Raw genomic sequence first — 18,247 nt, forward strand, 5'->3', positions numbered from 1 at the left:
CTGAAAGCGGTATGACCTAGTTTGAACTAATCATGTTTGTGTATTTTATACGATATGTCTATTTAGTCGAAAAAGTTTTCTTGTTTCTTAACTCGGTAGATAATATTAAATGCAATATGATTATTAAATAAAGACTGAAACTACCTGAAAAATGGAAAAAGTTTCGCAAACATTTTGTGTTAATCGAAAAAGTATTAATTTTGCACATATAAAATTTGTCTTTGAATTTTTTCTGAACGAAAAAAAAAATATATATATTTATCCAACCCAATATATACAAAACCTTTCAAAGAAGAAAATATTATCTTTTTATTGTTAAAAAAAAAAGAATTATTGCTAGTACGCTTTTTTCTAAATTCACGAACTTCTGAATCATCGTAAGTCTTCGCGAATATATTTTTTCTTTATTCTAAAAAAAAAGCTTACAAGACTTGCACAAAATTTCGGTATGACGTAAAAATCGTGGAGTTGACCTTTCGGTAAGCACGAAGCTTCGGGAATCACAGAAAGAGAAGAGATTTTCCTCTGACACGTATTCCCGTGTAGCTCGTCGTTGGCAAGTAGAAATTTTCGTTCGTCCGCGATACAAATTGCTGAGATAAAATGAAAAAAAAGTTCGAAAAAACTCCACCGGATGTTGCAAATGAATCTCGAATTATATAAGCCGGCGCGGAAAGTTAAGTCGAAATTTCAAGCCTGTCGGGATCGTTTACAACGTAACTTCGCCGACCCGAATCTATCAATTTAAACTTTCCGAGCAAGTATACAAAATAATTTCAGATATGAATAACTTCACTCGTGACTCATCAGAAGCTGAGTTTATACATGAGTTGAGCGAGTTATAGCTTCGCATTTTACGAAGGTCTCAGACTATTTCCAAAATCGCGTGATATGTGAAATGAGAGAAAGGTTCAAAATTATCAATCCTTTATATAACATTCATTGAAGTTTTAAATTATCGTACCTCGTGTAATTAAAGAAAACGATTTCATATTCAAAATTGCTGCTTAATTACATGAGAGATAAGGGATAGTAATAATAATAATAATAATAATAATAAAGGTACAATGAGGAGTTATGTGAGTCGACGTGCAGGTTGGTGAGCAAATAATTTACATAATATCCATGAATTTGTAATCATGTGTGATCGTGGGGTAGAGAGTTGTGCGTCTGCTCTCCGTGCCAAAGACCCAAATTCAAATCATCAGAAACACTTGATTTTTATATAATTCGCTACGTCTCGGAAGGCAAATCATCGAAAATATCTTGCCCTCTAAATTAGACCGTTTGAAACCGGTACTTAAATTGTAGATTCTTTAGGGAAAAGTGCACAGAAATACGCAAAGGAGTCACTACGCTCTCACAAAAGCTGAGAGGTTGAAGAGAGATTCGCATATGTATATAATTTAAGAGACATAAATTAAAAATTTACCCGGACGCGTTTCGACTTACTTTAAAGTCATTGTCAAAAGAAACTAGGACAATGCAAAAATTAATGTCATAATTAGCAAAGTGCGATAAGAATGTAGCAGTCTAAAAGTACCGTATCAAAAGAACAATCAAATTCCATTATCCATTCCAATTGAGAGCCAGCTGGATCGAGAATATTGTTACAATTTGATACAAATATTACAGCCCAAGATAAAAATTGGAACAATGCAAAAGTTAATATCATAATTAGCGGAGCGCGAGAATATAGCAGGCTAAAAGTATCGTATGAAAAGAACAATCGAATTCCATTATTAATCCCAAATGAGAGCTAGCTGGAATATTATTACAATTTAGTACAAATATTATAGCCTAAAATGTTCTACTAATCTTTATTGAGATATCTCTATCACGACCTGAATTTCCATTGAAAATTACTTCAAAGTCGACACGTGCGGATAAACTTTTAATTTGTATATAGGATTCTTAAATTATATGTATATGAAATATTGTTTATTAAATTTGATATTATTTTAATTATTTGTGCATAAACTTCCGACTCATATAACTCTTTATTGTATATTTCTTTGCTTTTTTATGCATTACTGAGTCAATTAATTTTTTGTTATAATAATAATGTGTTATCAATTTAGATAAAGATAAGATAAATGCTATAAAAAAATTGCTATAGAATTTCACAACTTCATATTAATTTCTTATTATTTCAAATTATTTTTCATATTTTTCATGTATCGCGTTGCACATCGCATTCATATTAACGTGTCAATTTATTGAATTTAATTACTCAAAGTTGCATGACATGCGTGTAAATATTTTCAAAAATAATAAATACATACAGCGCAAGATAAACTGTTAAAAATATATCATGAATGCGATCTTTCAATAGGATAGCTTCCGCAGCGTTACCGGGGATCACTGTCGAGCCCTTGAATTTAATCCCAAGCTAGAAGGGTCAAACAAAGAAGGGAAGGAACTTACGCGTGAGGCAGACTTCCAATCAGGACTCGTACTAACCCGCCCGAAAGCCGCAAGGTTCCGTTGCCCCCACACACGCCGGTTCTTAAAGTCAGTTTGTCACGAAGCGCGCGTTTGAACCGACGTTGTCTCGATAGTCTTTCCGGTAAAATTCGTCACGTAATAAAACGAGACGCCTCGAGTTATCATTGCGTTTTCATGAGATTTAAGAAGTCTCGCAAATAATTGCAATTCGGAAAGAGTGCGTCGTGTATTGCCTCGTGTTTATTATTTATCGCAATATTTTGTATAATTTTGCAATTTATCTTATGCATATTTATTGTTTATTAATTTTATCAGAGTGATAACAACGCGACGACGCAAATTTATTGCGCCGTATTACCGATTTGAAGTTCAATACGTGCGAAACGATCATGAACAAGTCACACTTCTGTGAAGCGTGAGCAAAGCTACGTTCCGTCTCATAATAATTCGTCATTGTGAGAGTCTCCGAATGTTATGTTGTGCGGCATAGCGCGTGTAGTGGAAATTTCCTAGCGCACTGGTGAGTCCATTGTTTAAAACAAATTTTCCCTCTCGAAAGATAAAACCATTTTTATTATAAAAGGATAACAATAATGACGTGCATTCATCGGAATACGTTTTCCATAATCTATTTTCAGCATTCGATGTAATTTACTTGGAAAAATGCTATTAAAAACTTTTTCATCGTAAAAATTTTACTTTGATACGAATTCCACCTCTTCTATCTCGCGCACATTATTTGTTTTCGCGGTCCGCCGTCGTTTTGACGTGTGCAAATAACAGGCTTTTAATATTTTTACTCAAATTCAGCATAATTTCGCCGACACCTGACGCACGAGACAAACTTTTTCACATGTGTCCGCGGCATTGAAAATTAAAATCATCAAAATTAAAACGGCCTGAATTTACTTACGCAACATGACAGATATTTTTTAATAAACCCTGGCGTATTTCGAAGCGCGGCACAGAGGAATTCCACATATTAAAATTATTGAAATTGCACCGGTTTCTGCTCGTCGTAACAGGAAAAATTTCTTTTACAGTTCTACAAGGATCTTCGAGAAATAATTAGTTGTTTAAGACACGGCATTGAAAAGACCGTTAAATTAATTATATGGTCATGCAATTTTAGGTGTTAATCCGTATTATATAGGTTTTAATCCGCTTATCTTTATTACAGTAATTTATTGCTCGCCGATAATGGATTTGTATTCATTTGACATTTATATGTCGTAATCCGTTTACGGGTTGTAAACATCGTGATTAAGTATTCCGGCAGTCGGTTTTGACGCAAATTTGAATGTACTCCGCTTCTCCGCGGAAACGGCGTGGCGTATTCATGGAGGAAGTGTCTAGATAAATCATCCCTCGGAATATTTCCAGGTTTCAGTCTTTTTTTCCATTACGGGTTCATACCCTGCGTCTTCTCATTCGCCTCGTGAAGATAGTAAAAGAGCGAGGAAATCGCTCGATCACATAATTGACCGCGACATTCCGCTGAAGTAGCGGCGCATAAATTTTTCACTGGAATTTACGGTAAATGGGATCATAATCTCTTTGCTTTTACAACGCGACCATATTGCATCGTAGAATGCCGCGAAGCGTGAACTGCATTTTCTTTCGCGGAGCTTTAAAAATGACGCTTTAAAGGTTTTATCTATGCAGGAGTTAAAACACACTGCATTAAAGTAATGTCTTATAAAAAAATAAAAAATAAAAAAAAAAAACTGATTTGATAGGGCTAAATTAACTATTCCATTATCGCCGCAATGAATTACAAATGGCGGTATCAATTAATATTCGCAGCACTATATATCGTAACTGCATCATTAAAAGATTAAAATAAAAGACCTACATCGAATGGATCATACTTAAGTATTTCATTTTCTTTGTAATAAATTATAATATTTATTTATTATATTATCATAATTATACTTAATGCTTCCTGCTCTTAAAAAGACTTATTTCTTTTAAAACCCTTGTGAAATCAGAGAATTTATATCAAAGACGCTACTTACAGCATTACGACATTAAAGCAAAATCTCTTAATTTATTTTATAGCATTTACCGTAAAAGCACCTAAGAATCCGCAAGATGCTTGAGGACAAATGAGATTCGCTGAGACCCGCGATTCGCTGAGAACGTTGTAGAATTATACGATCTTTTGGCTGCATCTGGCAATGGCTAAATGCTTCTCTTTTATTGAACAAATAAACTGTAAAGGAGAACATCGTTAAGAATATTTATTAGCTGAAAGAGCGATACGAGAAACGTGGGAAACCCAAAACGTGGCAACTACTAAATGCACAATTCTTTTTCCGTCTCTGCTACGACAATTTATCTCTTTTGAATATATACAATAATCCGTTAATATATTCGAAAAGATATGCAAGCGCTGTATTTAGACAAATTACATTTTGCAAACTGGATCAATTGCAAAGCATCATAATTTCTCGAACGTTTCACTGCTCTCACTTTTAATCTACGCTTCGTGCTTATCTCGGATTTTTCCGCAAGCAGACAGGATTTATTTTGTTATTTGGTACGCAATTGCAGTTGAAATTACTTACGGACTTAATGATAATATCCTACACGAAGAGCCTTCCTCATTTCGTTAATCATTTTTACGCACCCGGTCGTGTTAGTCTATCGGAATGATTATGCCATAATTAGATGCCGCACGCAATAGCGATTCCAATTTCCTACCTACCTATTGCACGCCAGTAATCAGACTTGACGTTACACCGTCCGATGGTGGATCCTGCGATAATCAAAACGTTCTCGCCGGGATCAAATTTATAAAGAGGTATGTTCAAGAGAGCCGAGGGATACTGCGCAGAGAACGCAGTATATTTTATGTCTTAGAACGTAGACGGGAAAGCGAGTATGTTCTTCAAAGAAGCTGATCGTTTTATTACGAACATTCAAAACGCAAGACTCGTCCTCTATGTATCCTTTCGATAATTTAATCCTTTGCCATTGGATTCTTTAATTGGATCGATATCTGAATAACCCGCTGGAGCATCTCGTGACAGTGTTACTTGAGGTTTTCTAGTTTTTCATTAACCCAGTTTTAGAGAATACACTAGTTAATAATGTATCGCACCTTTTTCCGATATCATATAGGACAGGATCTATTTCAACAATTAATGCTTACTAAATAACGTTAATTTAATTGACAATTTGTCAATTAAAGCAATTACGTTAATTAAATGCATTTCCCGGAAGCTGGCGGTGCGCGAGAGTAATTAAATAACGGTCGCCTTTTATTTCTGCTTAAAACTGAGAAAATTTAACGTTAAGATCGTACTTTCAGTACGTAGAGTGGCAACATTTTTGCTGCACAATATTTTTTACGTAGCAGCGAAGTATACTTATCTCTGCTCGCTTGCTCTTTTAATTAATTAATCTATTTTAAAAAGATTAAACTTTTCGGTTGCGGAATTAAACGTGTACCAACGAAGTAATTTACCTACAAGTTAAAAGATTGAGAATTGCTCGTTTATATAAATATTTTTCTTTACTATCGAAACAAGATATATAAAACATATCGAAAAAATTCAGAAGAACTAATGTAGAGTTTTTTTATAAAAATCAAAGTCTAGAGATTTTTTATTTTTTCAAGAAATTCCTGAAAATATTAATTTTAAAGCCTAAATCTTTGTTCGTTTATTAGATGTCCGAAAAATAATTATCATATTTATACAAAGATAAATATAAAAGAATGTTTTCGTTTAAAGCATCTTGTAAAATTTTGTAAATAAATAGAAAATCTATATTTTAAATAATATTTTTCCATTTTCACTTTTTATCACTATTAATGTTATAAAAAAAAAGTAAATATAAATTATTATGCGATAAATAAGTAATATAAAATTCCCGCAAGAACCAAACACGTCTTTATTATTATTTTTTCTTTGAAATTATCCTCAAAATATTAAATTAAAGCTTAAATTAAACTTTGTTTTTATATCTATTATACATCCAAAAAAAAAAAAATTATTATATTTATACACTAAACGACTTGAAAATAAAAAGTTTTTTGTCTCCTAAAAATTTTAGTTCTTCAACTTGTTTCTGTAGGACACTCTTTAAAAATTTTACTACGTATCTAGTTATAAACGTTACATAATAGAAGCACAGAGGCTCTAAATAGTGAATCAACCGTGATTACCTTGCGAAATGTTCTGCTACAGTAGGCCTAATTATCCATAGAGTATAATTGCCCCAATTTATTTTGCCGCGTTATTACGCCCACCGTCTGGCTCGCGAAACGCATCGTCGAAATTTTTTCCGATGTTTTCCCGCCGATCCGCCGATGCGCCAACGACCGATATGCAATTTTTATTATGGAAACTCGATTAACAATTCAAACACGCACGGGCAGGGGCGGCGGGGATTGCCGCGACGAACAAATATTCAATCTAGCGTTATTTGTCCTTGTTGTTTACCAGGGAGTAGGAAAGTCACGACGGCGGGGAGATGTAATTTGCAATTGTAACGGGTCGGTTACTTTCCGACGAGTATCACGCTCCGCGATGCGTGCTCCGCATTGGCCATACCTAGAGCTCTAACAATAAGTAGAGAACAGTCTACTTTGCGTCGCGCGCGCGCCACGATCGTGTTACACCACGGTTTAAAGCGCACGGTTGGATGCACGATGAGCGAAGCCGTGTCCGCGTGTTCACGGGCGTGGAGCGTGTACGCACGTGAAAATGTAATCGAGGTCGTTAATCATTGAATATCGCCGTGATACAAAAGCGTATCTAGATGTCTGTCACAGCTTCACACGGAAAGGACAATTTTGCTGAAATACAAATCTGAAAATAATTTACGTGGAATCATTTAAAAAATTGTATCGGATGTTCAACTGGATTGCCAGAGCATTGTTCGCAGCAACATTACCATGCTTGAGCGTCTCACATAATTAATAAAGTAATTTTCTCATCTGTGTCTAACTAAATTTTTAGATGCAAGAATGAAACGTTTAGACGCAAATTAAAAATATACTGTATATATTGCGTATTTGATGAATTAAATAATCGAATTGATCTTTCGTTTGATATTCGCAGAAAGAAAAAATAAGTCTTTTGTACGGAGGTCTTTACCCGATGCAAAAGCAATTTCTAGTAAATTCAAACCTGTAACTTCCTTATCATAGATCGTATCGTACATCCTCGATTGACGACGGCGGAATGCTTGGGGGATTCTTCTGAGAATCCTCATTCCGAACAAACTTGTAATTCTAGGCACAAGCGCGGCCTCGAGAGGTCGAAACTTAAGATGGGTAACACTTCGAGGTCTTCGCATTAATAAGAGACAAAGAAAACCGCTGAAAGTTAAATACTCTTCTTTAATACATCTATCGTTTAACTTATATTAAGAATTAGTTCTTTTTTAAATAATAATTGTCAGTTGGACAACCAATAACATCTTGCAATTAAAAAAAAATTAAATAATCAAGTCGTAATTTCTCTTTAAATTTTTTTAGTGCAAATTTACAAATGCAGGTAATAAAATAAATAAGCTAACAAACATTGCATTTCATCTTAGTTAAGTAGACTTAATTATGTTTATTTATGAGCAGCAGCGAAGTTTACTCGTAACATCGAGGAACATTTGGAAGACGTTAGGAAAATCGACCGCAGCCGACGAACTAATTAATTAAATGCGCATGCGGCCGACATAGACATGGAGAGTTCCATTAACAGCGAAAATATCTGTATTTGAGTAACTGAGCTTCATCCCGCGACCTGTAGCCTATTAAACTTTTGATATCCAAGGCGAGCATAAATTCGCATGACTCGGAGACAGTTGCGAATCAAGTTTAAAATTAACCAATCCTCTCGCTCGCCCACAAACGGCGCTATACACTAATTACGTGCAGGAAATCTGAGAGAGAAATGCGCTTCGAGTGTGAATTATTCCCTCAAAATGTCATGTATTATTCTTCGCGTCCTATAAATATATGCGTTAGCAGATACGACTGAAAACAAATGAGTTAACGTGTACTCTATTTACTTTTCTGGTTAATACGTTCTACCAATTGTCAAGATTCCTATCTTATCTCGTACAACAATGCACGTAATCTTTATACATCGAATACTATAATAATAAATAAAAATATATTTTTTGTTGATTTAACGATACTATCTTCTCGCATTTAGTTTTGTTCAGACGTGCGATATTCATGTTTTATTTCTTTCTGAATCTCATTTTTATTATGTTCGGATGTTTTATTGCCCTAATTAAGAAGCGTAATGAAAGTTATTAATAAATTATTCATGATCGAGAAGATATTAAACAATAATTAAATCCAAACTGATGAAAATGTCAAACATAAGCCGGACTGATGAAAATGTCAAACATTAGTAGGCCTATGTCAGTCACAGCGATGCCTCGCGCTGAATAATGATTTTTAATTTTTGCAATTTCCGGTTTATTCAATTTTCGTCCCGCACATCGGACTTGAAACACAGTAATGAAATCGACGAAATACATAATATTAATTACATTATGCTTCAAAAGCATTTATCAAATCCCCGCTTCTCTGGAAAAAACTGTAAATAATTTTATTGCAAAAAAAAGATATTGATTACAAAACATTTTTAATTTTAATTCGTTAACTTTAGAATTTAGTTTGTTGCATATAAAGGAAGTGTCTTCGCCATTTTAAAAATAAGGTGATACGATAGATGTAATGAATTTACAATAAAAATTATAAGTTAATATTATTACGTTATATCATTTAATTACTTCCTATTATCGCCGAAACGTTTCGCGCGGTAAAAAGAACGGTTGATATAATTCAATATTCTTGACAGCTGCCAAGAAGATAGTGAAATTATCGATTCGAATTTCCGACCGAACGGGCTAAGTTTGACGAAGCCGTCGGGGAGGCTGCCGATCGAAATTATCGAGGTAAGAGCCTCGCGAGAGAACGGATGTAGCACCAGATTTTTTTTTACCACAAAAAAAAAGGAAGCATCCCGATCGCTCCCGACTAAAGCTGATGGAGGATATCCTGTCAGATACACAACACACGGTTCCACCAATTCGGTTGATTATCGAGCGTGTAGCGGTCTCGAACATGTGCGCATACATGCATGCATACAGACATGCATGCAGGCGCGTCGTACACACGCGAAACCCGTTATTGGGAATAGTAGTGTACTCCAGTTTCCAGTTTAAGTTCTACAAACGCATATTCGTTCTTGATTCCTATAGAAGAAAAGAGAGGGAGAGAAAGAGAGAGAGAGAGAGAGAGAGAGAAGAGCTTTGCATTTGCGCATTTTACCTATATCACATATTTTATGTACGACAGAAGTGCTCGGCTATTGCTTCGTCTATAAGCATCCGACGTACTCGATTCTTATTCAAAACGAGAGTTAGCGTTATTGCGATAGCCGAGATACAAATGTCACTATACATTCCCGCCGTTTATACGTGCGCGAATGTGCATCGACCTAAAATACTATTCGCGTAAGAAGATTCTATGACAAACGCAAAATTGACCTTCCCTACGAAGGTCCGAATGTAATAATTTTAAATTAGAGACGGCTAGAAATGGCGACAAAAGTTTTCAAGTTTACAGAAATCAACCTTATTGAAGGTTGTTTTGTTTTATTTCTATACGAGAGAAAAAATCAAAATTTAAAAACTGAAGAATTCTCTAGATTCATTCTTTTTTTTTCTAATCAATAACAAAAAAATTTGATCGCGAATGCCCGAAACTAGTTGCAAAGAAGAAAACAACGAAAAATTTGATAATAGTTTTTGCAGTAGAAATTTTGATCAAGTTCTCAATAAATAACTTTTAAACGAGCAAGTGGACCTAAATGAATTTTTGTACGTATTAGACTATGTAAAAATTCTGATTTGATTGTATGGTAAAGCTACATCCCCATAAAATTTGCAAATAAGTATATACTGCAAAATGCAATTTTACTTAAGACTCAAGAGTAAATAAAAAATTAAATAACTTAAATCAATAAGTAAATTGTTCAAATTTTACACAGATACGCAAACATAATATTCTGTGAAATTTTTATATTTTTGGTAATGTTCTGAGAACTCATACATCCCAACATAGATTCAAATAGAATCTCAATCTGAAGCCCATTTAAAATTAGGTAGCAATTAATTAAAACCTCGTTGAAAATTCACCTTCAATGAGGGATTCGTACAACGCGGAAAGCGTAAGCGCGAATTTCGAGCAACGCTCGCAGCAATTTGCACATTTTTATTTCTATTATAATTTGATATTAGCGATAATAATACAAAATGCATTATTTGCAATCTCACGATCCATCGATATAAATATACCGTTTTGTCAATGTGTAAATACTCGTTACGTTTAAATATTCTCAGAGCGCATCGATGCATCCGCGACGATAAAATGGTTAATTACAAGTGAATAATAATGAATGCATTTATGTATTATATTCCGCTGTCTATTGATCTCGCGCAGTCTAGTGTTTCGGATATAACACGATTCGAGCGTGATGTGAAGGGGGATGGACGTTCGAATGCTCTCGGGGCGCGCCGCCGCTCCGGCAGCCGGCAGAGTAAAAGAGATTAATTACGTGGAAACGCTTTCGGGCGTCTTTCTTTTCGACCGAAAAACGCCCGGACCGGCGCGGCGCGGCGCGCGTTTACGATGTCGCGGCCGTCGGAATTATGCGATTAACCCCGAGATTATACCGCCGACGAGATCCTACGGGGGCCGCAGCCGAACGGCCGACGCTGCCGCGTGTTCTTTTTCGAACGCAGCCATTGGTCCCGCGAAACTTGGGGCCCTCCTAAGTACGGAGCACGAAGTAGAAATTAGATTTTTTCCTCGGGGGGGCCTCCGTTTCGTAGCGCGAGCATATTTAGCAATAAAGCCGTAGGTTTCAGGAGCAGAGGCTAGACATATAATTAGAGCGGGGTATCTCGTGAGAAAATGCTCCGACGCATAATGGCTGCGGGTCACGGAACCAAAGAGCGCTCTTCTCTCTCTCGGTAGAGAGAGCCGAAGGTCCTTCGCCCCCTCCCCCTCCCTTTCCCCTTGTTTACACGTAAAGTCCGCTGGGCGCGGATCCGATTCATAAACCATGGCATACCGTGCGGCTGCGACCGACCGCATTTTGGCCAACCCTGCAGCATCCAACGCCAACGTCGTTTGTTGTTGTTTGCGCGAGTTTCACAGCTGCTTCGCATCACTTCTCATTTTTACGGCTGCGATCGATCGTATATGTTATAAACATGCGCGCGCAGAAAGACATTCGACACTACCTATTCCGCAAGACGTTTTGATCGGGATATATAATAAATTATATGGATTTAAATTTAATACGAATGATAATAAATGCATTGTCTTATTATTAACGTTATTATCCAATTATAACAGAAATATAGGTCGCTGCTTACTTACTTACGCTTATAGAACGTGATACTTTCTATTTAAAATTTGCAATCTTGCTCCAGATCGTGTGTTTTCGATTAATAAAAAATGTAAAAGAAACTAAGAAAATTAAGCAAAGCTGATAAAACAAGGCGCAAAATACTTTTCTTTTAAATATTATAAAAATATTAAATTCATTTTTTAGACAGAATCAAGGAACGATGCTTCGATTTTATATTAAATTATGTAAATAAAAATTTGTAATTTTCTAACATTTCAATTACATTTAAGTTTTATTTTTTTTTCCTATCTCTTTACAGAAGATGCAGACGAAGAACGTAAATCTACCAACTCGTGACTACGAGGTGAGTACGGTACTTCGACACAAATGATTTAAACTTAATTTTATCGACTATTGTCAAAGTTTTTTTTTCATTAACACGTTAACTTTACAGGAGGCTCACTTTCTTTTTTTAAATTTTTCAACTATCTTGATTGTTCGCGATACTTTTTTATTTATTATTAAATTCGCACCAGGTTAGCTGTACAGTTTTTCAATTTTGCGCTGTAAATGCATTGTAGAATTAAAATTCATTGCCAAGTTAAATTTTCAAACATTTTCACTCGGGCTTTAATTTACGTGTGTTCCATCCTATATATGTTGCAGAAACGCCGACTTGACTATCCGACTGGAAGTAAGTATGCTTTTATCCGCTAAACTATCTTCCTCTTAAACGGGAGTAAAGCAAATTTCTATGTCAATTCCATCTTGGAAAAACCGTGAAGCAGAAAGGAAGCGGATAATATTCGAGCCATTCGCTTCGTGCAAACAGAAAAAGAATTTATGTAAATTTCATTACATAATTATATTTCTTTAATATAAATCCCAGATTTATTAAGAAAAATTTACGGATACATTCTTCGAGAAATTTAGATTAATTTTCTTTTAATAATTAAAAATTATTCAAAGAATTTTTTTTTAATAACTTTAAAAAAAAATTTTAATTATATTAGGAAACTATTATGTAGTGTAGAACAAAACAAGATGGAAAGCTTAAACGGAAACTTCACCAAGTCTTTTCCATCATCAGATGGCTCGTTAATTTGCAATTTTATATTAACATACACATGTGATTATATCATAATTAAATATTTGCATTATCACTATAGGGAGAAACTTAGAAATAAATCATAACCGACATCCGGTTTGGCGAATAACTCGCGTTATTATTAGCATTCGAGTGCAATTAACTTGTGCCGCAACTCGTAACTCGTGCTCGCCACTTGTTGCCGGAGAACGCGTTTGCGCCACATAATTTCCTATTAGAGCTTTCATTAGAGCGAGGGATCGGGGAAGCCTCGATATCGTGATCGATAAGGCAGAGATCTCGGAAGCGGGGCCTGCAGCGCGTAAAGATCATCGAACTCGGCAGAGGCCCCTTCGTTTCTGATGCGTGCAGGAAAACCGAGATTCCTCCTTGGCGCTCTCCATACACCGTGGCGGTAATTTTTAGGTGGAACGGAAACTTTTATTACCGCCGAACTACAACTCTAGTTGCGTGGGACATAAATGAGTCCTTTGTTACGTTTCGATTCAATTCGAATAGTTTAATTACAAGTTATCGCAATCGTGATGTAACACACGGATAGATCGGTATCGGATTAATTATCGGCGTCAGAATTTGTCGCGTCATTAGCACTAACATTGAATGATGAAACGTTCGTATGTGACGTAATAACGACTGCATTATTCTTGCGATGCGATTAATTACGGCCGGCGACTTATGCGCAAATAAATTAACGATCAACGTCACGCAATTGCGTTTAGAAATATTAAATCGTTCCATGTTCCCGATTCGTTACTCATTATTTGTTCCATGACCGAGCGCGCATAGCTATCTTCTTTTCATACTTTTCGTGCTATTGCATTAATACAACACGGTACTTAGAGTTTCACCTATTCAAGGAAATAACAATAAATGCTGAGATTAACAGGTTGCTGAAATAACAATAAATGCTGAGATTAACAGTTGCATCTTCCTAGCAATTATATTTGCATACAAAACAATAAACGTTGTTATATCTACACTTTCTTATTAAAATCGCCTCATCATTATTATTATAAATCCCCAGCAAGTATCTCACAGCTTAATTCAAATTTTTGAAAATTATATTTAAGGATGTATCCAACATACAGTATCTATAAAAAAATTTAATATTAATTTATTTCAAGTGTTAATATTAAAGTTTAATATTAACACTTCAAATAAACTATATAAAAATAGTGTAAATAAAATTATATTTGTATTTAATAACATATTTTTATAGTTTACTATATTTATGATATTAAGAATTAAATTATCTTACAACGTTAAGAAAAATCTAAATTTTTTTGTGTAAGTACTTTGAGTATTTAAGATGATTTATACAAAGTTTTATTGTGATTGTCCGTTAGTTATTAAATAAATAAATTTTGTTTACTTTACAAAACTAATCTCTGCATCGCAATAAAATTTTATATAAATCATCTTGAATATTTTAAAAATTTAAATAAAAAAATTCAGATTTTTTTCATTATTTCTTATTTCATCATTAATTATATTTTCATAAAAACACATATCTACTTCTTATTGAAATAATTTTTAGTCCAGACAGAAAATCGTCGCCAAATTTTTTCTACTACTTTTAAATGCAATATAAAACAATCTGTAATTTTTTCACAATTTCCTTAATGTTTTAAGAAATGCCCTATACATTCTTAAGAACAACTGAGTTGTTGCTCTGCCTCACTACTCTATTTTTAGAAATTTAATTTAAAATTGTCAATATTTAAATAAGTCTGATATTTCAATTTAAGAGAAATCAGAAAATTATTTTAATTAATGAGAATCAATATAATTTTATCTTCTATGTTTTTTAAATACAGTTTTAATCAAAAATTTGAGACATATGGTTAGGAATAATTTACAACTGACCATATCTGTATTTTTAAAGATGACAAGAAATGTAAAAAAATTTAATTTGGAAAATATATTTCTCTGAATATAAAATATATAAATCTTTGAATTTTTAATTTTAATCTAATGATATTTGCACCTATAATAAATGATTTAACGTACAATCTAATTTACCAGATTATTCACGTTCAATACCTATCTATTTTATCTATGCTAATAATATACGAAATATTCAAACACTCGATATTATTTTTCTCTCTCTTACGTAGAAATCTTTTTTTTTATAATTTATATTATTTTTCATTAAATTTCTATATTAAAATTCTAATCACAACAATAATTGTGTTAGCAATTGAAAGAAATATTTCAACAATTCGATTTGAAAAATTTTGTCGATGCAGTTTGTTCGATTCGGATTCAAGCAAAGAAATAAAATTCGATCGGCGTGAAAAAACCTTGATTCGCACATTTCCAGTGCACGCATTGAAGTCTCCTCTTCATCGATAAAGTAGGAAACTTCGGCAGGGGCCCGGGCCCCGTGAGGAGATCATCGGACTCAACAGAGGCGCCTCCGCCCTTCCCCAGGACGTAGAAGAGAACGCTTGGATTCCGTTCGTTCGCTATAAACCTTGTCCGTAGCTCGCCGGGTGCGGTGGGACCGGTCGGGACAAGGAGAGGAGAGGGCCTGCGCTGCGCCTTTTCTCCTGGTATCCACCTGGCGTCTCACCTGAGGCACCTTCAGACACCCAAGTGCCGCGTCGGTCCGCGAGCGCGGTGCGTGTCCTCTCCTCGAGTTCTCACGAGCGTCGTCCTGAGAAAATCTCGCGGCAAACGTTTTTTTTTCCCTTCCATCGGTGGAATCCGCGCCGAAAGAAAAGGATCTTCGCTTTCTTCGCGGTTTCTACGTAGTTTACTCGCGGTCTCTCGCTCGCGAATGGTGGTGAATCATCGCGGAGTCGATTTTAAAGAGGACCTGCCTGCAGGACGTTGGTGAGAGAAAAACTCGCGCGAAAAACGTGCGCGGAAATAGAGTGAGGAGGAGAGACGCTACAGAACTCGTCGGGAATCGTTATCATCGAAAGGGTTTTGTCATCAGCGGAACTTGCACGCGTGAGTGACGCGAACGGTGTTAATAAAGGTGCTGCGCCTCGTTAAAACGCCAAGTATTCACGCGTGTGTCGAAGGGAGATACTCTCCGCGCCTCGGAAAACCGGATTTTTACGTGTGAAGAACGTGCTCGAGAGGAGAGGCAGGAGGCGGAGGGGGAGGAAGAGGAGGAGGCGCCTCTTCACCAGCTACTGGAAAATCCTGCTTACCTATCCATACTTGCGTTCAAGGACGACCGAGTAGACGTGAAATTGCAGTCGCTCTGGAATTACCATTGTGAGTCCAATGGCTTCTCCTTCGGGGAAGAACATGCTTAATCTTTGCATATTTTTACATATTGCCGCGAGAGTACATGAATTCACGACGGAAAAAATGATTAGAGTTCTAGATTTCTTGATTATTTCATTTTAACAAGGATAATTAATTTTGATGGTGATTTAAATTTTGATGGTGATTTTAATGGTGATTTAATTTTGATGGTGATTTTGATGGTTGTTTAAATAGAGAATTACATTTCTTAAAAGATATTTATTAAATTTGTTTTTAAAAAATATTTTAAAAGAGAGAGAGAGATTATTTTTAATATTAAAGATTAAATATTTTAGTAATAAAATCCCGAGTTCTTTGTCGAAACATTTGATAAAGAATGTGCAATAACATTTTATTACTTTATTAGATTTAAAAACTTATTCTGTGTGAGAAAAGTTTCCTACACTTTCCGAAAATTAATTATACCGATATTTTAGCCGCAAAGGAAAATTTAAATTTACGATTAAAGTTTAAGTTAACTCCGTTACTTAACATTTATAACGCAATTCAATATTTCACATAAATTCCAAATTTTCTACAACAATAGGGAGATAAGACAGACATCATGAAAACAAATTATAATGAGATGAATTTTTTATCATCAGATTTGCCTGAGAACTCAGCCATTACAGATAGAAATAGAATACAAATCTGTAGAAACAATACGGAGAGAAAAAAAGAAAAAACAGATTCAAAATCTTTCTCAGACTAATTTGTATTTGATTTCTCATGCAAATCTGACAGAGTAAACAATTTACTTTGCTTTAACTCTTCCATTTTAATTCTTCCTTATTTCTTCCTTAGTTCATTTCGAACAAAACTTCGGGAGATAATAAAACGTGAAATAAATAATTGCAAAAAAAAAAAACAAGTATCAATATAAGAGATTAATAAATTAAATAAATAATTAATAAATAAATGCCAAAAAATTAATAATAAATAGCCTTCGGAATGATGCAAACTATTTACGTTAATCGCGAATTTATTATTAATAGCGACTAATTTATTTAAATTAAATCGAGATTAAATTAAATAGCAGGAGAAAAAGGAAAATATTGTAAATAGAAAAACATTTTAGTGCTGTGCTTATTTTCCTTGGATAATTTTAAGAATTATCTCTACTGCTCAGTCAATTAACGAGGGTTGCCGATCTGTTCAACTTTCCGAACTGTTAACACGCGTCTGCCAAGGCTCTCGCTATTATTTCTCTCGCAAATTATGCGTCGCGAGAAAAAAAATTACGGCGATCCATATTTATCGCGTCCGTCACGGATGCGGACAGCATATTTTCGACTCTCCCGCGGCGATTATCCGTAATCTACTGGCACGAATCCTGGATAGTGATGTGCGCTGGCCGCGATTCGACCACTTATATAAATCCCGTTTCGAGGACGTATTCGAATTTATGGTTTTATTAATATTTGCCCGCGGGAGAGAATCCGTTTTTCTTCGTCACCTGTGTGCCGATGATGTTATTTCGATCGCGGCATCTGTCGCGTAACGCGACAGGAACATACGATCGTCCCCCGTAATGGAAAGCTTCCGTTTATCGAGCATCGGAAACGCGAGGCTAAAGTTAGCAGTATTTGCAAAATGCTGACGGTTTGGAAACGGGATTGATACTATAAAATGAGATGTGTTTAACTAAAATCGATACTCGTCAGGACCCTTGTTCAAAACTTGGCTAAAATGTAAGAGAAGTGTGTAACTATGACAGCAATGGACACACCACATTGATTTTCTATTTTACTTTTATATATCTACACTGAGAAAAAAAATGGTTAAAAAACTAATATTTAGTCCGATGCGTTCAAATATTGAGTTGGTTTAGTTAATTCTTGATGAAAAAAAGTTTAACAATTGACATAAACAAACTATATCTTATTTTTGTGCAGCTAAATAATTATTGAATCAACCCAATGTCTAGTTGAAAGTGTCGGACTAAATATTTCATTTTTTCAACAATTTTTTTTTCCCAGTGCAATTCGAACAGGTCCCATAAATCAAAGTGTAAGTCGTACAACAGATAATGATATTTTCA

The 18,247-nt window shown here is 34.9% G+C and overlaps 1 protein-coding gene across 2 annotated transcripts in view; it reads left to right on the forward strand.

Moving 5' to 3' along the window:
• The first annotated feature begins 2,522 nt into the window (after positions 1–2,522).
• The window catches only part of LOC105208288, a 79,177-nt gene continuing 63,452 nt past the window's right edge, over positions 2,523–18,247 (forward strand). The window contains exons 1-3 of one of the 2 annotated variants that reach the window (XM_011178107.3): positions 2,523–2,968; positions 12,154–12,198; positions 12,501–12,528. In XM_011178107.3, coding sequence (XP_011176409.1) covers positions 12,157–12,198; positions 12,501–12,528 — 70 coding nt within the window. In that variant the 5' untranslated portion in view covers positions 2,523–2,968; positions 12,154–12,156. Of the gene's footprint in view, positions 2,969–12,153; positions 12,199–12,500; positions 12,529–15,410; positions 16,174–18,247 lie in introns of those variants that run through there. The other variant, XM_039453546.1, reaches the window with a different exon arrangement.

The sequence above is a fragment of the Solenopsis invicta genome, chromosome 9, assembly GCF_016802725.1.
Source record: "Solenopsis invicta isolate M01_SB chromosome 9, UNIL_Sinv_3.0, whole genome shotgun sequence".
Lineage (NCBI taxonomy): Eukaryota > Metazoa > Arthropoda > Insecta > Hymenoptera > Formicidae > Solenopsis > Solenopsis invicta.